Source organism: Lynx rufus, unplaced genomic scaffold, assembly GCF_022079265.1.
Source record: "Lynx rufus isolate CCGP_SWC_20201006 ecotype Redwood Valley unplaced genomic scaffold, mLynRuf1.p SCAF_1, whole genome shotgun sequence".
Classification (NCBI taxonomy): Eukaryota; Metazoa; Chordata; class Mammalia; order Carnivora; family Felidae; genus Lynx; species Lynx rufus.
In genome coordinates, this window is record NW_025814823.1 from 195,931,399 (window position 1) to 195,953,857 (window position 22,459).

Genomic DNA, 22,459 nt, shown 5'->3' on the forward strand with positions numbered 1-22,459 from the left:
CCTCCACAGCCCCTGGATGTTTATGTTGTTTCCTTTCTGTGTTTAAAAAATATGGTGTAGGACCTAAAAAGCTTTCTCTGTAATTCAAATTATTTTTCTTAGGACTGATTCCTAGAAATAAGATGACCCGTCAAAGAAAATGAGCAGTATATTAGCCTTGTTTCTGCAGCTCAGGGAGGGAATAAGGCCCTGGGCCCAGGCAGTCAAGGGGACCAGCCTTTCAATCCTGCCTCAGTCATCTGGGCTGACTTTGGGCAAATGCTGTATTTTCTCTGAACTTCAGTAATCTTTACCCCAAATAAAGGATACTAAGAGCCCCTCCACTTGTATACTAGATACTATTCTCGCTCCAAATATCACTCCCCTCTCTCTTCCATTTCTTCACCCTCTATCTGGTCATTCCCATCAGCTCACAAATATGCTGTGATTTCACCAATCCTAAACAAAAAACAATCCAGAACTCTCCTTTTGATCCTCACCCCCCACCAGGGATGTCCCATTTCCTTTGCTGGCCTTTGTGACAAAACTCCTGGAATAAGTAGTTTGCACTTGTTATGCTAAGCCTGTTCCTCTAAGGCCCTTGTCCCCAACACTCTACAGAATCTGCTCTCCACGGGAAAAGTTGACCTTCATAATACTAAATACAGTGATGGATTCTTGGGTCTTGTCCTACTAGACCTAAGAGTAGCCTTTGGCACAACTGACCACTCCCTCCTCCTTGAAGCCCTTTCATTCACTTGGTTTCCAAAACACCACACTCCCTTGGGTTTCCTTGCACCTCACTGTGAGCTCTTTCCCAGATGTCTTTGCTGGGTCCTTCTCCTCTTTCTGATTCTTACTGTAGGAATGACCCTTGGTTCTCTTCCCCTTTGATGAGCTCATTGCTTTCTCTGGCCTTGAACAGTATTTATATGCCTGTAACTTTCAAATTTGTATCCCCAGCCTGACCTCTTTCTTGAATGCCAGAGTTGTCTATCCAAATGGCTCTTAGACATCGCCTCTTGGATGTCTAATAGAAATCTTACCAAACTGGTCACAGACTTGAAGTCGATCTTTTTTCCCACTTTCACTCTCCAAATTTCTCCTCCTGCAATTTTGTTCATCAGAGTTCAGAGTAACTCCATCCTTCCAGTGGCTCAGGCCAAGATCCTTGAAATCATTCCTGACTCTTTTTTTCTGTCACCTTATATCCAATCCTTCAGGAAATCATGTTAACTCCACCTTGAAATATATCCAGTCTCTAACCACTTCTCACCAACTCTATGCCATTTTGGCTGAGCCACCAGCATCTCTCACTCAGATTACTACACAAGCCTCCTAACAGATCCCCAGTGCCTACTCTTGCCCCCCATTAGTATTCAGTATCCTTGACACAGAAATATATCAACTCCAGAATATATAAAGAGCTCTTAAAACTGACCAGCAAAAAGACAACCCAATTTAAAGACAAGCAAAGGAAAAAAAAATTAAAATGGGCGAAGGACATGAATAGACATCTCTTCAAAGAGGATGTGTGTACAAATGGCCAATCAGCACACGAAAAGATGTTCAGCATCATTAGTCATTAGAGAAATGCAAATCAAAATCATGAGATACCAAAAAAAGAAGGAAAAAAAACAACTCAGCTACACTTCAGCTACAAAAAGAGAAAATAAAACCACAAGATACCATTTCACACTGACTAGGACGGCATTAAACAAAAAATAAAAACCAGAAAATAACGAGGGTTGTCAAGGACATGGAGAACGCTTGTGCATTGCTGGTGGGGATATAAAGCGGTGCAGCTTCTGTGGAAACAGCTCAGCAGTTCCTCAAACAGTTAAATACAGAATTACCATACGGACTAGCAATTCCACTCTTAGTAAATACATAAGAGGACTAAAAACAAGTACTCAAACAAGGGTTGGTACACAAATGTTTATAGCAGCACTACTCACAATGGCCGAAAAGAGGAAAAAAGCTAAATGCCCATCAGCTGATGAAAGGATAAGCAAAGTGTGATATATCCACACAATAAAATACTATTCAGCCATAAAAAGAATGAAGTGGGGCTACATGTTGCAGCATTTAGGAACCTCGAGGCCATTATTGTGATGGTTAGTTTTACATGTCAACTTGACTGGGCTAAGGGATGCCCGGAGAGCTGATAAAACATCACTTCTGGGTGTGTCTGTGATGGTTAGCAAATGAGTCACTGAGAGATTAGCATTTGGTGCAGTATACTGAGTAAGGAACTGCCCTCACCAATGTGGTCTGGTCGGGCATCATGCAGTCCATCGAGGGCCGAATGGAACAAATGACAAATGGCAAAGAAAAGGCAAATGCAGCTCTCTCTCTCTCTCTTAAGTTTATTTATTTTTGGAAGAGAGAGAGAGAGAGCAGAGGAGGGGCAGAGAGCACCCCAAGCAGGCTCTGTGTACTTTGCACAGAGCCTGATGCAGGGCTCGAACTCAGGAACCGGGAGAGGACGACCAGAGCCCAAATCAGGAGTTGGATGCCGAACCAACTGAGCCACCCAGGCGCCCCGCAGCTCTCTTCTTGGGTTGGGACGTCTATCTTTTCCTGCCCTCAGACCACCCCTCCACCCCACCCCCATTCTCAGGCCTGCAGGCTCTAACTAAATCACACCACTGGCTTTTCTGGTTCTCCACTTTGCAGCCGGCAGTTTATGGGACTTGTCAGTTTCCACAACTGCCTGAGCCAATTCCTATAATAAACCTCCTCCTATATATATCTGTTTCTATATAGCCTGTTGGTTCTGTTTCTCTGGAGAACCCTAATACGATTATGCTAAGTGAAAGAAGCCAGACACTAAAGGCCACACATAATACCATTCCGTTTATATGACCCACTCAGAATAGGCAAATCCATAGAGGCAGAAAGCAAACTGGTGGTTTCCAAGGGTTGGGGGAGGGGACACTGGAGATTGTTTAACAGGTACGGGTTTTCTTTTAGGGGGATGAAACTGGCTTGAAACTACGCAGAGCGGGTGGTTGCACAACAATGTGAAGGTACTAAATGTCACTAAATAGTTCCCTTTAAAATGGCTGATTTTATGTTATGTGAATTTTACCTCCGAAGAAAGAAGAAAATAAACGTCCTGTCCCTCCTCTGTTCCACACCCTGCAACAGCTCCCCAAATGCCTCAGAGTAAAAGGCGAAGTCCTCACAAGGGCCCACAAGCCCCCTCCTCACCCCCATTTCATTGGGTCCCTCCTTATCTCTGCTCTCCTGATACTCCCCCTCCCCCTCCCTCCACTCCAGTCACACTGGCCTCCTTGCTGTTCCTGGAACATTCCAGGCCTACTGTTGCCTCCAAGCACTTGCTCCAGCTGTTTCCTCTGCCCGAAGACACTCTTCCTACAGCTTGGCTACCTTCCTTACCTCTTCCACGCTGTCGTTCACGCTGTTTGGCCCCTGCCGATATACCCTACAGAATACTGCAACTTCCTGTTATCCTGGGAACCTTCACCTGCTTTTCCTTCTTTTTGTCCACAGCACTTGTCACCCGCTAAGATACTGTCATGTCTGCTTATCGCGTATCTGTCTCCCCTCTGCTGGAACGCAGAGGCCAGGAGGGCAGAGATCTTCATTTTGTTTGCTGATAAAGCTCTGAAAATAGTACTTGGCCCATAGCAGGTGCTGAATGAGGATTTTCTAATGAATTGGGGAGATGAAATGTAACATCACAAGTAAAGCTCTTACAACACTGCCTGGCTCACCGAAAATGCTCAGTGAACGGCAGCTACTATTTATGATGCTTGAGGAACCCCAACCTCCACCCTGGGGCCAGCCCCTTTATAATCTAAGAAGGTATTGCCTCATCTACTAGAAGATCTGTTAAAAACAAAATCCAGACAGGTATATTTGAAGATCCAGTTGGCTTCATTAAATAACTCATGAATTGGGCAATGTCCCACGTAGGAGGCAGAGGGGAGCCTGGAAGAGTTGTACAAAATGGAAGGTTTTTATAGAAGGAGGGTGAGCAAGAAAGTTATTAGCAAAAGAAAAGGGGTGTTCCAGGCAAGGTGGCTTTTCCTTAGGGAGAAAAGCAAGGGGTCTTATCCTGTAGATCATCTCATCTTTCTTTGGGGGGTCTCCGTGGCAGATTCATTGGCACTGATTGAAAAATTCCTGACCGGTGAAGCCTACATTTCTGGGGGAGGTTGAAACGGATTAGGCATTAATCCCCAAGCCATTGTTTGTGAATGTAGCCTCAATGACACCATGTTGGGCCTGTGGTTTTATTTTTAACAGATCTCATTATAAGGTAATTATTTTAATTTCTTCTTAGTCTCCCACGGGATTCTATTCATCTTTCTGGTCAACATCACTCTCACCTGGGTGCCTAGGTTGGGTCTATTTGCTGTGGGCCAGCATTGTATTTTATAGTTTACAGATCACAAGTGTCCAAACTTCTTTGTAACAATGACCTAACTGTTTGTCTTCTGTGAGAGTGGACGCTCCATGAGGGCAGGTCAGGGCCCCCACTTCCTATTTGCTCACTTCCATCTCCCAGCTCAGTACCTGGCATGCAGCAGGTACTCAATAAATGTTGTTGGGGGAACAAATATGTTGGGGAGGAAAAACATCCTCTGCCCTTCAAGATCCTTCTAGCTAGACTAAGAATCAAATTGACATGAGACAGATTAAAGGGAAAAAATCAAATTTAGTTTCATACATAAGGAATCCACATAAACATGGAAATCCCAAAGGCACTGAAGCTATGCAACACTTATATGAGCCTGTTATGAAGATAAGTTTCTTAGGCTAATTGGAATGTCTTGTTAAAAGCTCTCTTCTTGGTACAGGCTCTTTCCAGTGTAAATTTAGGCAGTTGAGGGGGAGGTGGAGAGCTTTCCTTGAATCTGCTGGGTATGGATTGCTTTTAACTCAAAATAATCTTTATGCCACAGTCACCCATCTTGGAGCAGCCTGCCCTTGGCGCCTACAAATAGATGGAAGGACATACTTTCCACCCAGGTCTCCTTGTAGAATTCTTAGAGGACTCTGAACTGGTGACAGATTGAGGACAACCATTGGAAAAAGCTTTTGGTCATCCCTATCTTTTGGATGAACAAATTGATTTTTAAAGCAATTACATGTCTTGTCCATGCAAACTCAGCAGGTGAGTGGGGAGCCCAGGGTTGCCATCTGTCCATCTTTTCACCCAAGCAGAACTTTTTTTTCTTTTTAAAAAATATTTTTTAATGTTCATGTATTTTTGAGAGAGAGACAGAGTGTGAGCAGGAGAGGAGCAGAGAGAGAGGGAGACACAGAATCCGAAGCAGGCTCCAGACTCTGAGCTCTCAACATGGGGCTCGAACCCACGAACTGTGGGATCATGACCTGAGCTGAAGTGTGAGGCATAACTGACTGAGCTACCCAGGCGCCCCACTGAGGCAGATGTGTGGGGGATGGGAGATACTACTGAACTTTATTATAGGACCACCTCCTCCAGGAATTCTTTACAAATATCCTGGGGGAACAACATTCTCAATTTCCTCTGTATTCTCAGTTTATTGTTTTTTATGTTCTAGAATTTTCCACACAGCCCTGGATTTTAACAGCTGGTCTTTCTGCCTTTCCTGTGAACTATGCACTCCCCAGAGTCAAGCTCTAATAAATGTCCCTCTGGAGTCTCTGTGGCCAGGTTCAAATCCCAGCTCCACAACTTACCGGCTGTGCCACGTTGGTCAAAGACCTGGACGTCTCTGGGCTCTCCTCCGAAAAGTGGGTAAGTAATGTCACGGGTATGATGGGGCTACTGAGGAATGTAATCTGACCAGGCAGATAAAGTGCATGGCCTCAATTTTGTCAAGTCTCAATGTTCGGTTTCTCAGCAAAGTTTTGGCAAGTAGTAGGAATTTGGGGGAGAAATATCCAGCTCAGGGAATCAGAAGCCCTGACTTCTGGCCTTGAGTAGCCTTGGCCAGATCCCCCTACTTTCTCTAGGTCTTTGCGGGGGTCTGAGCACTGACGTAGGTTCTCCGGGCTGTGGGGCTGGGCCGCTCGGGGCTGGTGACATTCTAAGATTCCAGGAGCGAATGAACTTGGGGGGTGGGGCTGGGGGAGAGGAGGCGGGGCGAGCCCGATTGGCCTTCGCGCGCCACGTGTCCTGCGGGGGAGCAGCCGCCCGCTGTCCTCCCGGCCCGCCCCGCGCTGCTGCTCCTGCTCGGCTAACGGGCTCCCACCCTGCGAGCTCCGCGTCGCGTCCGCGCGTCCGTCTCCCAGTCCGCTACAGGAAGCCTCCGCCGCGCGGTGAGTGGGTTGAGGCCGGAGAGGGGATCGCTTCGAGGGATTCCTCTTCCTGGGGGCTGCAGGGACGCGGGGACGAGCAATAAACGCCCAGTCATTGCTGACCTGTGCCTCCCGCGAGGCTCCTGGGAGGGGTGCGGGCAGGTGGAGGGCGCGGGCAGGTGGGGAGTGGCGGCGGGGCGGGAACGCGAGGGCGCGGTAACCCGGGAGGGTCGCGGGCTGAACGTGCCGGGGGGAACGCAGTGGAGCAAATTTAGAGCCTCGAGCGTAGAAGCAGAGGCGAAGGCGCTCTGGCTGGGGGAGGGGAGAGCAGGAGGGGAAAGGAGGGGAGGAGAGGGGCGGGCGGACCGACCTGCAGCGGGTGTGGTCCGGGGGCTGCGGGCAACCCGGCAGACGCAGAGCCGGGTGCTGGCCGCGCTTTGAGAGGGGGCAGGGGCTGGAGAGACTTAGAAGATCTAGGGTTGGGGACAGCTGGACGGGGGTCTAAGGACCCGCAGGGAAGGGTGTGGCTGAGGCCAAACGGAGACTGAGGCTGCAGGAAGAGTCATATCGTCCAGCCGCTGGTGCAGCGGTTTGTGGGTGTTGTTGGAAAGAAGGCTCTGTGTGCAGACCGATGGGGGGGACTGGCTTGTTCACACCCCAGGGACCCGCCCGTCCCCTTTGGATCACCGCTGGCCTAAAGGAGACTTGGAGCCGGGCTCTAAGGACGGAGGCCCCACCCTTCTTTCTGCTCTCCGGAAGCCCATTTTAGGCCTAACCAAAGCTCTCGGGGCTTCAGATAACTCCCAAAATACCCGCATGGGACTGAAATACCCTGAATCCAATCCCAGCTTCACCATCAACTTTCAGTGTGACCTTGAATCCGTAGCTTTCCCTCTCTGAGCCTCAAGTTCCTTTTCCAACTCCAGAGCTGATAAACTCAGACCCTCTTGGTGGAAATGATGGCTATCGTTAAAATTGATTTGTCAGCTGCAAGGAATGATTGCAAGTTTGGGAAGTCTTGATTACAGGCTTGGGAAGCCTGGGCGACCCTTGTAAGCCCTGTAAGGGGAAGGGGTGGGGGTAGGGGTGGGGGCTTTTGCTAAGAGAATCCAGCCTTTGCTTCCTCCCTCCCCTTCCTTTTCTCTAAACCCCCTTGGGTCTTCCTGACAATTCCAAATTTGGCCATATGGCTCCCGGGTTGGTGAAAGGACTCTGGTTTCCTCCTTCAGCTCTTTTCCCTCACTTCCCCCGCCCCACCCAAAGCACACCTTAAATTGCTAGCCCACTGACCCAGGAGGGACATCCTGTCCTGCTTGGCCCTCCAGGTGAATGATCCATCCAGCTGCAGCTCCTGCAGACCTTGCCCTTCCAGCTGGCAGGCCTGTGCCATGCAGAGGGCACTGGCCTGGGAGTCATGGAAAGCAGGGTTACAGTTCCAGGTGCTGGAGGGGTCCTTGGGCAAGGCCCTTCCCTCTCTGGGGCTTAGTTAACCATCCGTAGCAAAGGCTGCTCAACTGGCTGTCGCTTCCAGCGCTGGTGTTCTAGGATTCAACTGTTCTAGGACTTAGGATTCTGGGAGTTGGGTGGGGCCAGGGAGGGAGGCACAGGCCTGCATCCCCCTCTGCAGCTGTGACAGTCACTCATCCATCTTTCCTTGCCTTCTACCCTTTGTTCCCAAGGCACTGGCTGCTCAGATTCAGAAAATATTTGCGGTTTCTGAGTAAGGGCCATAGCTCTTGCTGGGGCAGAATGTGGACACCAGTGTGCAAAGGGGGGGGGCTGTCCTTTGGAAGTGCGGAACCTTGCCTATTGGAGCTGACCCCTGGGACGGGGCGGGGGAGTTCTGCAGTGTTGGGAAGCTGCCAGCCTCTGGAGCATCTGCAGTGCAGCACCCAGCAGGAGCCTTGGGCCACCAGGCTCCAGCCTCGGCCCCAGCCTCTGAGTAGCTGGGGCCCTGGGCACATCTACCCTTCTGGGCGTTAGTTCCTTCCTCTGTAGAGGGGTAAGAGATGTGTCCAGGGCATCCAGCTGGTAGAGTGGGTGCAGGCTGCATGACTCCTCATGTTGTATTATTCTAGGATTTTCTGGGGAGGCCCAGTGGTATCACTTAGCCTCACCCCACCCAGCTTCTCCAAGATACTTCCTGGGTGGGGACAAAGTGCAGGATGTGGTCTGTACCCTGATTTCTGAGCATGCAAGTCCGGGTCTTGTCCTCACACCCGCCCTCCCTGCACCTCCACAACGGAGGAGACGGAGTCTTTTTGGCGGGGGGGACTGTTATGCTTATAAACTTCTTGGCTAGGCATCCAGCCACTGCATTTCCTTTCCTCCTGGGATTGAGAAGCTCCCACAGAGACTGGCTAGGGAGAAATGACTGTCTTTGGGTTCTTTGAGCTTCAGATTGCCCTCCTGTAAAATGAGGAGGAGGTTGATACCCTCCTGAGATTATAAGACAGCAGCTGTGAAAGCGCCTTGTAAACTGCAGAGTGCTGTGCCCAGAGAAGCAAGTGCTACCGTTGTCATCTCAGAAGGGTGTGGTGCTTGAGAAGTCAGGTGACCTGAGCCTCAGGTTCCTCATCTGTAAAACGGGTGTCCTGGTGCTTCTGAAATAATAATAAAATCGTAACCTGCATCGTTTATTGAACCCTTCCAACTTGTCAGGCTCTGGCCGAAGCCTTGATATATTACATGCTGTTACCATGCCTATTTTGCAGACCTGAGAAGTCAGCCCTCAGAAGTTTAGGGAAGAAATAATACTAATGGCTAACGTTGTGTTTCCTGTGTGTCAGGGCCACTTCGAGGCTCTAGATGTGTCTTCTTTCTGTCCTCGCCAGCACTCCTCTGAGCTGGGCACTCTTTTTATCCTGTTTTGCATACGAGGCTAAGTACTTGCCCAAGGCCAAACAGCTCCCAAAGTGCAGGTCAGGCTTCACTGTCAGGCAATGGGGCTCCAGCGTCTGTCCCATTAGACACTACACATTGCTGTCTCTCACAAAAGTGACCTGAACTGGGGTTCAAACCCAGGCCCATCCAATTCTAAACCTGGGGCAGCCCGAGGATCTCCTGGGGACTTGCCCAACCCTGAGATCAAGGGTTCTGGGTCAGGAGAGGGAGAGACACTGCTCTCTAAGAAACCCGAGTGCCTCCAGCTGGGGGGGTGTGCCCAGGCACAAGGCCAGGAATGGCATTTCCCCTGGCTTCATCAAAGGCTTGCTCCCCGAGGACTGTGGGGCTGATCCTGGTGTCTTCCTGCAGACTGGGGGAGGAGCCATCAGGAAAAGGGGAAGGGAAGGATATCGATTTTATAGGCCAGGGGCCTCTGGAGTTGGGTGCACACATCCTGGGGGGCGCGAAGATGATTTTCTGGGGTACAGGAAGAGACAGGCCTCTTCTTACATATGCCTTTAATCTCATGCTTACAAAATATATTTTTATCGTGATGAATGCTCAATTTTTTGTTGTTGTTGTTTGTTACTGGTGGTATATGAGATCAAAACAATTGTGGATTACTGCACTGGATTGCCAGCTTTGTGTGGGTGGGAGACTCATCGGTCTCAGTTTTTATTCTACCCCCATCTCCAGCCAATGGACAAGCTCAGTAAATATTTTTTGAAAAATGAGCCCCTGCTTCATCACTAGTTTTCTTAGTGACCTTGGGCAAATAATACTTAACCCCTCAAGTTATTTCCTCTCCTGGCTATATAATGAGGAATTAAGCACAGTTTGAGGAATTAAGCACTAGCCTGGATGTCCTCTTACTGTATGATTTTTTTCCCCACAAGGGGGTCACTAAGAAAGTATTAAAACAGCTCAATGTATTTCACCCAACAATCCTTATGAGTCAAACCCTATGCTAAGGGGTACAGCAAAGAAGCAGGAACAGTCATTTTTAAGAAACAGTAAAATCATGATTCAAAAGATACAAAAATGGTCATGTGCCAAGATTTTATTCTACTAGCTTACTAATGACTGGACAGGCAGATGTTAAAACCAGCTTGAAAGAGAATCAGTAGACACTTTTTTTAAAAGGAATTTTCAAATGGAGGCAAACTGGTTTTTCCGGCAGAAGGAGAGGGGAATTAATTGGACCTTTATCAGATAGAATAGTATGAGGGTGTCTATAAGAATTATTTTATATTACCACCATTTACCTACAAATTACTGAGCTGTAAAATAACTCAAAGACAGACTGGAATCAGATAACCCGGAGGGTTTGAGGTAGATTTTTTTCCTAGAATACCTTGGAGGAAAGCAACCTCCCTCTATTTGAGGAGTGGTAAATCCAAATGGTTGACCGAAGCCAGTCTAATATAGGTGATTTCTGAGTACTATGGGGGGTTCAGAGGCAAGAGAAATCCCTCCTGGCTTCCTGGAAGAGTTGGAAGAATCACCTAGAAAGGTTTTTAAAAATTACCAAAGCCTACGCCTCACCCCAGAAACCAATGAGTCAGAATCTCTGGGCATTGACCTTACGCTTTGGTAAATTGGAAAAAGTCCCCAGGTGGCATTAATGAAGCCAGAATTGAAAAGCACTGGTTTTGATGCTAGAAGGCTGGATAGAAAATGCTGGTAGAAGGGGTTGTGTGGGCTTAGTGGGGAAGGAGTGTGGTGGTGGGTGAAGGAGAGAGAGGGGAAGACAAATCAGGAAGGATGTCGTGAGCCTTGGATGCTGAGCTAAGATGGCCTGCATTGAAAGGAGTCCCTGGGGACAAGTGGGCAAGGAGTGACCTGGCCCAAGTTAGAGTCCCCAGGCCTTAGGGGCACAGAGGTCTGGCTGAGTGTGTGACCTTCCAAGTAATTTTTTTTAAATATTTTTAATGTTTATTTATTTTTGAGAGACAGAGAGAGACAGCATGAGTGGGAGAGGGCAGAGAGAGAGAGAGAGAGGGAGACCCAGAATGTGAAGCAGGCTTCAGGCTCTGAGCTGTCAGCCCAGAGCCCGACGCGGGGCTCGAACTCACAGACCACGAGATCATGACCTGAACCGAAGTCAGAGGCTCAACTGACTGAGCCACCCAGGCACCCCCCAAGTTATTTTTTGATTATTCTCACATTTACTTCCCCCCACACACCTGGTTTTACCCCCTACGCTCAGCATTGCCACCCTCCCTGAAAGCGCTCTGTCTTCCTCCAAAGTAGGCAAGACACCTTTGGAGAACAGAAATGCTTTTTTCTTACGCTGGTGTTTCCGTTCAGTCTGACATCTCCTGTCCCCTCTATCTGCTTCATTCCCTTGAAGTCCAGACTCCTGATTGTGCACATCTATCAGCCTGAACCCCTAACATGCGTCTTATAACTGTATATATTTGGCACAAATGCAACAGAAAAGGACAAGGTAAAAAAAATTGAGAAAGTTGTAATGTTTTTGTCCTGCACCCCAGTGGCTTGTAGTGTACCCCACTTTGGAGACCACTGCTCTGCAACGGTGACCTTGATAACAGAAGCCATCACTTACTACACATTTAATGTGTTCCTGGCCATGCTGAGTATTTTACCCACCTTAATTTATAGAATTTTCACCAAAAACCTTAGGATATTAGCATTTCCCAGATGCAGAAACTGAGTCAGAGAGAAATGACAGAACTTGCCCTAGGTCATGAGCTAAGAATTTTCTGGAATGTCTGGAGTTTTTTCCCCTTTATAAATGTTGGTTTATTTATTTATCTATTTATTTATTTTTTTAATGTTTATCTTTGAGAGAAAGAGGCAAAGTGTGAGCCAGAGAGGAGCAGAGAGAGAGAGGGAGACGTAGAAACCAAAGCAGGCTCCAGGCTCTGAGCTGTCAGCACAGAGCCCATCACGGGGTTTGCACTCACGAACCCGTGACCTGAGCCAAAGTCAGACGCTTAGCCGACTGAGCCACCCAGGTGCCCCTGTTGTGTCTGGACTTGAACTGAGGCCATGCCTGCAAAGCCTGCATTCTTGATTACGATGCCACTCTGCTTCCACTGTAAATGTTTGGTTTTATCATAATAAAAGCTACCATTTATTGAGACTTTTTTCTGTAATAGGCACTGTGCTTAGGGCTCTTCATCTGCTATTTCATTTATTTACCAGTACTTGAAGATAAGTTTTACGTGCATTCTGCAGATATGGAAATTGAGATTCAGTTAAGGTAGTTTACCTAAATCACACACTGGGGGTGGAGCTGTGACTCCCAGCGAGGTCCTAACTGAAAGCCCACGCCTCGGGGCGCCTGGGTGGCGCAGTCGGTTAAGCGTCCGACTTCAGCCAGGTCACGATCTCACGGTCCGTGAGTTCGAGCCCCGCGTCAGGCTCTGGGCTGATGGCTCAGAGCCTGGAGCCTGTTTCCGATTCTGTGTCTCCCTCTCTCTCTGCCCCTCCCCCGTTCATGCTGTGTCTCTCTCTGTCCCAAAAATAAATAAACGTTGAAAAAAAAAAAAAATTTAAAAAAATAAAAAATAAAAAAAAGAAAGCCCACGCCTCTTGCATGATTTGGCAAGACCCTTCCCCTGTCCAGCTTGTGGTTTCCCAGGTCTTGCACTTGGGCAGTGGTAAGCCATAAGTCCTGCCAGCTCTGGTGTGTTCTCTACCCTAGAGCATTCCTCCTGGAATCAGTCTGGAGCTCCCAAAGGGGAAGGAAGGAAACTTGATTGCTTGCAGGCTAAAGGACTAAGGCAGGGGGGTAGCCAGAGTAGCAAAAAGCCACTGGGAGACTCTTGAATAGATTTAAAAAAAAAAAAATTGGGGGGATACCTGGGTGTCTCAGTCGCTTAAGTGTCCGACTTTGGCTCAGGTCATGATCTCATGGTCTATGAGCTCAAGCCCAGCATCGGCCTCTGTGCTCACAGACCAGAGCCTGGAGCCTGCTTCAGATTCTGTGTCTCCCTCTCTCTGCCCCTCCCCAGCTTGTGCTCTGTGTCTCTCAATAATTATTTAATTATTAAATAATAACTAATAATGTTTATTATTTATAATAAATATTTATATATTAATTATTAAATTAATTATTATTAAATTATTTGGATTAATAATTTAATTTGGATTAATTATTTGGATAATAATTATAAATTAATTATTAAGATAATTATTATTATTAATTATTATTTATAATAATATTTATTATTAATTAATAAACATTAATATTTATTATTAATATATTTAATATAATATATATAATCACAATTGTCAGATAATATTTAATAATTAAATAATAATTAAAATAATTATTTTTTTTGAGAGAGAGAGGCATGCACCCACATAGCAGGGGAGGGGCAGAGAGAGGGAGGGAGAGAATCCCAAGCAAGCTCTGCAGTCAGCACAGAGCCTGACACAGGGCTCAACCTCACAAACTGTGAGATTACGACCTGAGCTCAAATCAAAAGTCAGATGTTTGACCGAGCCACCCAGGTGCCCACCCCCTGCCCCCCACCCTTGAATGGATTTTTGGAGTGATCAGTCATCATGAGCCCTGTTGCATATCCGGGTCAGAAGAGGTTCAGGGTTCCTGGGAGGAGAGAGGCACAGGTCTAGAATGGCCATACCTGCCAGTCTTGTGAAGCTATTTCAACCAGGATGATAAGACTTGCATATTAGGTAGGGGGGAGGCTTAGGGATAGAGAAGAATCCTGTGACCTGGGAGAGAAGCCCCTGAGACTAATATTCTAGATTTTGCTATGAAAATTCATGGTTGAAATCTATAAAAGCCTCTCTCATCCACTCTGCATTTTCCCAAAGAGAGAGTGATATTATCCCCATTTTACAGATGAAGAAACTGAGGTCCAGAACGGGAACCTGGCTTGTCTGAGGTTACAGACAGATTGAGAATCAGACCTAGGTCTTTTTCTTGGGCCTCTCCTAATATCCCATTGCAGCCAGGGTCCACAGTGGTGTAAGGGCTTATGACCTGGGGCTTGGAGGCACAGATATTGGCCATTGTCTGGGCCTTGGCAAGTTACTTACCCTCCCTGAAATGCCTTTACCTCATCTAGAAAATGAGGGGCCTGAAGTAGTGGATGGTTAAGAGCCCTCTGGGATTCTGAAATATTGTATATAACACATTCATTCAACCAATTTGAGAGGTACAGTCTGGGTTGCTCTGGGAGGGGTCAGAGACCCTTGTAAAGCCAAGGTAGATGGCGCCTCTGATTAGCACCAGGGCTTCCCTAAGCCCACAGAGGAGGGGCTGTTGGAGATTCAAACCCCTCCCCACCCCACAAATGGCCGTCTCAACCTCTAGTTCTGGAAGAAGTTTGCTTTTTGTGTAGACACAAGACGTGCACTCACATGAAGCACACACAGACTGCTCTCTGAGCTGAGGATATTTTCCCAAAGACTTGGAGGCCCTTCCTCTAAGCCGTCTCTCCTTGGAAAGGGCTCTCGTCCAGATGGGCCTGGGCTACAGCCAGCAGCTGAAGTTTCCAGCAACAAGGCCAAAGGAAAATGCTTCCAGACTGGAGGTGCAGGTGACAGGCCTTAGCCCTGCCTGCCTCAGCGGACTTCCCAGGCCTCTTTCTGTCCATTTCTATGCTGGCCTTGGGGATCCCTCGCCCCCTGCCCACACCATGCCCCAGGCCTGGGAAACCCCTGAGCTGGCTCCCCCGCCAGGCCCTGGGGTAGACTTGGGCCCCCCTCCCCTGGGGGGGGGGGAGTTTCCATTTCCTGGTGAGAGTTGCATGTTTGTACAGAGGGGCCCCTGGTTGTCAGGGAAACAGCAGGGTTTCCTCAAGCTCTGCTGGGGTTGCAGACAGATCTCTGTCCTCTGCTGTTCACTCCCAGCCCCTCCTCCTGTCTGTCTGCTGACTGCAGTGTGGGGGACGCATGATCAGGCACTGGGGACACAGGCAAACACGACAAAGCCCTGTCAGAACTTCCCACCAGTGCAGTGAGTACCTGGCCTCCTGTGCTCTGCCCTTGACTTCAATTAAAATGTCTCCTCCTCCAACAGTCCTGCAAGGGAGCAAAGGGAAAGCCCCAGTTTTGTACTTGAGATGACCTTGAACTCAGAGATGAGCAATATGCTGAAGGGCACGTAGCTAATTAGTGACAATCCAGTTCTGTCCACCTGACTCCAAAACCTGTGTTCTCTCTACCGTGTCACACTGTCTCTAGTGCCCGAAGATGGGAGCAGAATTATGGACTGAGGTCAAGGGCTGACTTCCCCTAAGTTTTTGTTGTTGTTGTTTTTTGGGTTTTTCTTTTCTTTTGGTGGTGGTGGGCTACACGGAGAACGGGAAAGCACTGAGCTAAAATGCCACCCTGGTTTCCGCTCTTCTAGTTCTGCTCCTTGTAGGAGCTGATCGAGGTTATTATTCTTACTTTTAAAAAGTAATACACAGGGGCGCCTGGGTGGCTCAGTTGGTTGAGCGTCCGACTTCAGCTCGCGTCATGATCTCATGGTTCAGGAGTTCGAGCCCCATGTCGGGCTCTGTGCTGACAGCTCAGAGCCTGGAGCCTGCTTCGGATTCTTTGACTCCCTCTCTCTCTCTGCCCCTCCCCTGCTCACCCTCTGTCTCTTTCTCAAAAATAAATAACTATGAAAAAAATCTTCAAAAGTAATACACAGACATGGTTTAAAAAGACCCAATCGTACGGTCCTGACTGAAACGGAATGGACCGGCCCTTCCTTCTCCTCTTGTCCCCGGAAAATTGCTTCACTTCCATCCCTGCCTTCCTGCTGAGAGTGCCCATTAGCCTGCCCCGCCCCTGTTCTTCCCATTTCCAAACGAGTTACAGCCCCTTTTTCATTTCTTTTTTAGGTAAGACATTTTTGTTCCTTATTTCTTCACTCTAGACGCTGTCTCCTACACCCCCTTTGATCAGATCATGTGTCCCATTTGTCCTATCAGCGAAAAGTCCTCAGTGCTGGTCCCCTGCCTCCACTCCCTGCTGCCACATTAGCCACAGTGAGTCCATTGACCACACTGCCCCCAGGGATCGGCATGGTTCTTGCGATCCTCTGATCACTCAGCCTAGGCTTGTACCCCGTGTCACTCTCTCCTGACCAAGTATTATCTTTTCTTCTTACTTTTTGCCATATGCATGTTATTCTTCCCCATTATGGAGTAAGCCACAGAAAAGCAGGGCTTTAAAAATCTCTTTTACAGATTGCTGTGTCATCAGTGCCTAGAGCAGTGCCTAATCAGAGTAGACGCTAAAGAAATGCTCACTGACTTCCACAGGAATGACAGCCCTTCAGATATTTGCAACAGGTGGCCCAGAGCCCTTTGAGCACTCTCATCTGTAGAACGTTAAGCCCTGGCCTCTGGAACCATTCTTGGTGACTTAGACATAGAACATGCGTGGTGCAGATAGCATAGACTCTGGAGTCTGGACTTTGTTGCATTCATCTTTAAGCTGTGTGACTTTGGGTAAATGGTGCAACCTCCCTGACTCCCCCCATCCTCCATTTCTTCCCCTGTGGAAAGGGAGAATCTGGTGCTGGGAAGTGATCGCTGTGAGGGTTAAGTGGGATACCTGGGCAAGTGCCCTGCACCGCCTGGGGGAGTCGTGTGGGTCGGTGGTCGCTCCCTGTCTCCTTCTGGGTTCCAAGTCTCTTTCCCATCCTGGTGTGAGTATCTGGACACAGGCTAGTCTGTTCATTGTCTTCTGAAAAAGGCATCTGGCCCTGAAGCAGGTCAGGGGGTAATCTAACCAAAAGGGCTGGACGCAGCTGGAAAACAGTAGGGGGAGCCTGCCTTCCCTTGGGAGGAAAGATGGGTGAGGAAATTGGGGGAAAGAATGGAGGGGACCAGATCTCACGGGTCTCTTTCTTCTCCACAGTGTTATCTGCTGCAGAACCTGACACCATGGCCAAACCAGCACAGGTAAGGAGCCTTTCCCCTCCTGAAGCCTGTGCTCTGCCTTTCCTGGGCTTCTAGAGTCACGAGGCCCACTCTGCAGATCCCTGGTACCTTCATCTAGAAAGGAGCAGGGGAGGTTCTCAGGCTTTGCTTGCTCCTGTTACAAATCACATCCTTTTTCATTGCAAGTGACCAATGACAGCATATAACATCCTAATCAGATGTATATTGGCTTATATGACTGAAAAGCCCAGGGCTTCAGGTTGGGCTGGTTCCAGGGACCCAAATGATATTGTCAGGATTCTGCCTCTGTGAACTAGAGTTCCTCTGCATGGCGTCATTCTTGGGCGGCTCTTCCCTGATTTGGTGCTCTAGACATCAGCTGTCCTAGGCTTCCATTCTGCTTCCTGGTGGGCAGCCTGGAGGAAACAGCCTAATTCATTCCCAGTGATTCCAGGAAAAGTCCTAGGTTTGGCTCTCATTGGCTGGGCCAATGGTAACTTGGATTCAGATGGTAGAGTTGGTCCTACCTGAACTACATGGCTTAAGTGGTTCCCCAGGGAGATGGCTACCGGGTAGGCAAAAGCATTAGAGGGTTCTCTCTGCTCTGGAGATGGAAGTGTCCCTTGTCACATGCACCTGGGATATCCTGGCTTGGGAGACCCCAATGTCTCATGCTGCATGACCACTTTGCTGGGCAGTAGAAGCTAAGGCGTGGTGGAGCTTTTACTCCTGGGCGTGGCCAGGATTGGGTTCCGTCCTTGGGCAGAGCTACGTGTCATTCTGTGCCATGGTTCACCTGAGAGTGACCCTTGTTGGCTAGCCTTAGAAAAGGAGATAGGGCCACTGCAATGATGATGACCAGGAAGGGAGAATAAAACCAAGGGGGCACCTGGGGCACCTGGGTGGCTCAGCAGGTTAAGCATCTGACCCTTGATTTTGGCTCAGGTCATGATCTCACAGTTTGTGAGTTCGAGCCCTGTGTCCGGCTCTGCATTGACAGTGCGGAGCCTGCTTGGGATGCTCTCTCTCCCTCTCTCTCTGCCCCTGCCCCACTCAAACACACACGTAGGCGCTCTCTCTCAAAACAAATAAATGAAAACATTTAAAAAACACCCACAGGGGACACCTGACTTGGCCCCTTTTGCTCCTCACTTCAGTCACAGAGCTGCTGGCTATAGACCTAATACAGGAGCTTTGTGATCTTGGGGGAGTTCTGACTCTCTCTGGGCCTCCCAGGGAACAAGGGCCTTAAGGGTACCTATTCTTAAGGATATCTTCACAATTTTTGAAGAGCACAGTGTATCATGTGATATAGGAGCCATAGTCAAAAAAGTCCTAGCTGTGACCTCCCTATCAGCCTCTGAGGAGTGCACTTGCACAAGTGGTCTCTCTGACCAGGAAGAGAAAGTGTTAGTGGTTATGGGCAGAGGTCCAAGGCATAACTTGCTGTTCCCCATTTCCCATATGTAGTCATGCCGGAGCTGTTTCTTGGGAGGCATTCAAACTGCAGGGTTCTGCATGACCCAAGGGGACTGCGCAGATCCTGGGAGGTCAGAGGGGCCAGGACCTAGGGCACGGAACTTTGGAATCCTGTTCCAGTGCTGCCAGGCCACGCTTCTGCCTGGCTGACCTGTGGTTTCTTGTTGCCATGGACCAGGGGGCAGTAGACAGTCTGCAAGCAAGAGTCAATGGGTGGCAGGGCCTTAGAGGTCCCTCATCCCGTGAGATGAGCTGTTATCCCCCATTCATGGCACTCATGCTCTAGTGGAGGCATAAAGGAGCTCTGTGGGCACGCAGGTTGGGGAAACTGGGAAAGGTGCCTGGAGAGAGCTACTGGGTAGGAGCAAGGGGGCTGATGTGCTCCAGAGGGAGGGGACAGTGGAACAGAAGGCCAGAGAGAAGTTGATGTAGGGTGTGCAGAGCAGCAACAGTAATTTGGCACGCTTGGGGTGCAAGGGTTTGGGGAGGGAGAAGGTTGCCGAAGACAGTACCAGAAGGTCTGAGAAACCCTGCGCACACGTGCACAGAACCAGCCGCTCACTCTTTTATCTGGTCCAGATCACCCGCAGTGTTAATTGTGCTATTCTCCCAGTGTTTCCTTCTAGAAGTGGTGAACTTGAGGCCCAAAGATGTGAAGAAATAGCGTGGTGTCAGAAAGTCCCCAGATGCATGGCTCTGTGGCATCCATTTCACAGGGATGTTCTGGGTTTGAACTCGATGATGGGGGATGAGAACACTGAGGGCGGGGCAAAAGGGGCAGGTGCCGGTACCTGGAACTCTAGCAGCTGCAGAGATGAGGCCTGGGTCAGGTCTGGTCAAGGCTGCTCTGAGGTGGAGTCCTGGCCGGGCAGCCATCTCTCCGGGTGACATCAGCTCTGCTCCCGAGAGGCCTCAGGCTCCTACTCTAGCAGCAGTTGGGGTGGGTCCCGAGACCTCAGAGCCCCAGGGTCCAGGCTGCTCACCAGCTGGCAGGACCTGCTGAATATTTCAGGGTGGAAAGTCCCTTCTCTGTTCTCCCCTCCCCTTGGCCATGGGTGCTGGAGGCCAGGAACCTGTCTGCACGAGGAGTGACAGGCCATCTGGGTGAGGTGGAGAAGAGGGGACAGGTACACAGATGGCACCTGGAGATGCAGAATTCTTCAGGTTGGCGTGAGGATGACCAATGGTGGGAAACCAGGCCTGGGTGATTTGAAGGACTGTCTCCTGCTTCTAAATGTGACCAGTGCTAGGGCCCCCCATCATGTCCCCCTCTTCTAGTGGCTGTGATCCTGAGGGACCCTCCTGGGATAACTAAACTGGCCGCTGTCCCCTGGAAGAGTTTATTTCCTTGTGCAAAGACATACATGGGAAACTGGCCTTGCTCCTCACCAAGCCTGTCTTGAAGGGAACATTTTGATCGAGCTTCCTGTCCGTCATTAGATGTCCCTTCCCCCAAGACATCCCTTCCCCCATGATGGCAGTGCCTCATCTTTCGTTTGCAGCCCTGTCCTCAACACCGCGCAGGGTAGAGGTGCAGGAACAGCAACAGGGGAGAGGGTCCTCGGCTTGCTGCCGCGACCCATGCCCTCCCACCTTCTCCTCTTCTCCTTCTTTGGTCCCATGGTCTTGGCGACTTTGGGCGTCTGCACTGAGCGCTGAAGAACCTGGGCCGCCTCCCTGAATGTTCTTGCTTGCCCTTGTGCCTGGGACTTTTCCATGCTGTTTCCTGTGCCAAGCCTTCCCCCTCTCTGCTTTTCCCGTCCCCTGCCCCCAGTCCTTGGGGCCGCTCTGTCACTCCTCCTTTAGGGCTCATTTTAGAACTCACCTCCAGGAAGTCTTCTTGGATTTGCTCAGAATATATTCACAGTCATTCATCCATCCTCATGCCTATCCATCCAGGAAACAGATATTCAGTGAGTACTTAGTTGTGCCAGGCTCTGTGCTAGGTGCTGGGAATGCTCGGTGAGCAAAACACACACTGCTAGGGCTTTCTCAAGGGACTGTGTCTTTTCTGGTCCCAGGATTTGGCGTGTGTTACTAACTCTCCTTCTCTGCCCAGGGGTGTGATCAGGTTGCAGGGGATTCACGGGTGGCGGGAAGAAGGCCGTGTCCCTTTTCCAGTCACCGGCCCTGTCAGAACTTTAAATAGCAACCCTGCGCCCACGCATGCATACCTCAGAGGGGCAGCATCTGCAAACAAACCAAGGGGGCGTCCATACAGCTGGCCAGGTCCTTCAGGGTGGGCCCTGGGGGTGCAGGAGGCTGTCAGAGGCTCATTTTTGCCTTTGCTTCTTACTCCTTTTTCTTTTAATTAAAAGTTTTTTAACATTTATTTATTTTTGAGAGTGGGGGAGGGGCAGAGAGAGGCTCTGAAGCAGGCTCAGCGCTGTGATCCTGGAGCCCGAGGCAGGGCTCAAACCCATGAACCCTGAGATCATGACCTGAGCCAAAATCAAGTCAGTCTCTTCACCGGCTGAGCCACCCAGGCACCCCTGCTTCTTATTCCATTAAGGCATGGTGTTTGTGCACCCTTAACCCTTGCACAAAGCCTTTCCTGGTTCCCTCCCTTAGCTGGAACCAGCCTCCACTGTCTTCCCAAATTACTGTGCCTCTGTCCTAGGGTATTTATTACGAGCTCGTGCTGATTTGTGTGCATGTCTCTCTTCTGGGTCCGAAGCTCATGAAAGACAGGGTCAGGTGTTCTTTCTCCCCGAATCTTCAGCCCTTAACGTTGGCCCCGGCCCAGGCTTAAGTGCCCTGTCACCATGCCGTGTGCTCAGTGCCTTGGGCTGTGGCATCCCCAGCTCTCCCAGTTCTCAGCCACTCTCCTGGCCCCATACTTCTCTGGGGCCATGTAGCTGACCCACATCTGACTTCTCTGTGAACCAGCCCATTGTGCATTCAAGTTCGATGTCTAAGATCCTCTGGCTCTGCCTCTCCTCCCTTTTACCCCAAGGACCCAGCCAGCTTGTCCTCAGATGCCAGTTGCCAGCTCAGCTTACTGGGCCCAGAAGGGCGGCACCTTGTCTTGGCATCGATTCTGAGGGTGGCTCTGGGCTTCCCTTGGGCCACGACCTCCCCCTCAGAAGCTGGCAGCTGCAAGGTTTCTAGAGCTGGAGAGCAGAGGGGAACAGACCAGAGATCTGGGGTCTGTGGGATCCCCAGCAAGAGGCTTTCCTTCTTTGGGCTTGGTTTGTTTTCGTGATAACAGATCATCTTAAGTGCTCCTACGAGTTGGAAACACATGAGTGGAGGCAAAAGGGCCTTATAAACTGTAAAGTGCCGTGAAAATAGGCAGAGCTCTCATTACTCTTGTAGGGATCATCTCTACCCCTTGCACTCAGCCTGGCTTTTCTCCCTCCTGGGTTCTGGGAAGGTTGTGCAGTACTGTGGGCTCAACGGAGCCACCCTCCCATGGGGAAATGGCACTGTCCTTGGGGACAGGCTGTGGCAGGAGGTGTAGGGAGAGTCGTCCTACCCTTGCCCAGGCTTTCTGTGGCCAGCGCTTAATTTCAGAGGAAGGGAACTCAGCCTAGACTCTGACTGTGCCCGGGCTTGAGAGTGTGACCTGGGGTTGGGGCTGGGAACTCAAGGTCAGCAGTTTACGTTCCTTTCTCTCTCCACAGGGCACCAAGTACCGGGGCTCCATTCATGACTTCCCAGACTTTGACCCCAGCCGGGACGCCGAGGCTCTGTACACGGCCATGAAGGGCTTTGGTGGGTGCTCAGCTACCAGCAGGGGAGCCCTAGGAAGGGGAGCTTGGGGACGTTCCCACATGTGGGCACAGCCCACGCCCCTGCTGGGGGCAAGGGGGCCAGTGAAATGTTGAGACGTGCTCACTGATTCTTTTGTCTCCTCTTTGTATTATTCTTCATAATTTTATAATGAACTATTCCAGACCAACCAAAAGGTCTAAATAATAGAAGCTTCACCCACCAGCCTGCCACCCACCTTGAGGAATTGCACTTGCTTC

General features: G+C 49.7%; 1 protein-coding gene across 2 annotated transcripts in view; it reads left to right on the forward strand.

Annotated features, from left to right (window-relative positions):
- The first annotated feature begins 6,156 nt into the window (after positions 1–6,156).
- Positions 6,157–22,459, forward strand: part of ANXA6 (annexin A6) — a 49,253-nt gene continuing 32,950 nt past the window's right edge. For both annotated transcript variants that reach the window (XM_047092272.1, XM_047092275.1), the window contains exons 1-3: positions 6,157–6,261; positions 16,984–17,027; positions 22,112–22,202. In XM_047092272.1, coding sequence (XP_046948228.1) covers positions 17,010–17,027; positions 22,112–22,202 — 109 coding nt within the window. In that variant the 5' untranslated portion in view covers positions 6,157–6,261; positions 16,984–17,009. The remainder of the gene's footprint in view (positions 6,262–16,983; positions 17,028–22,111; positions 22,203–22,459) is intronic.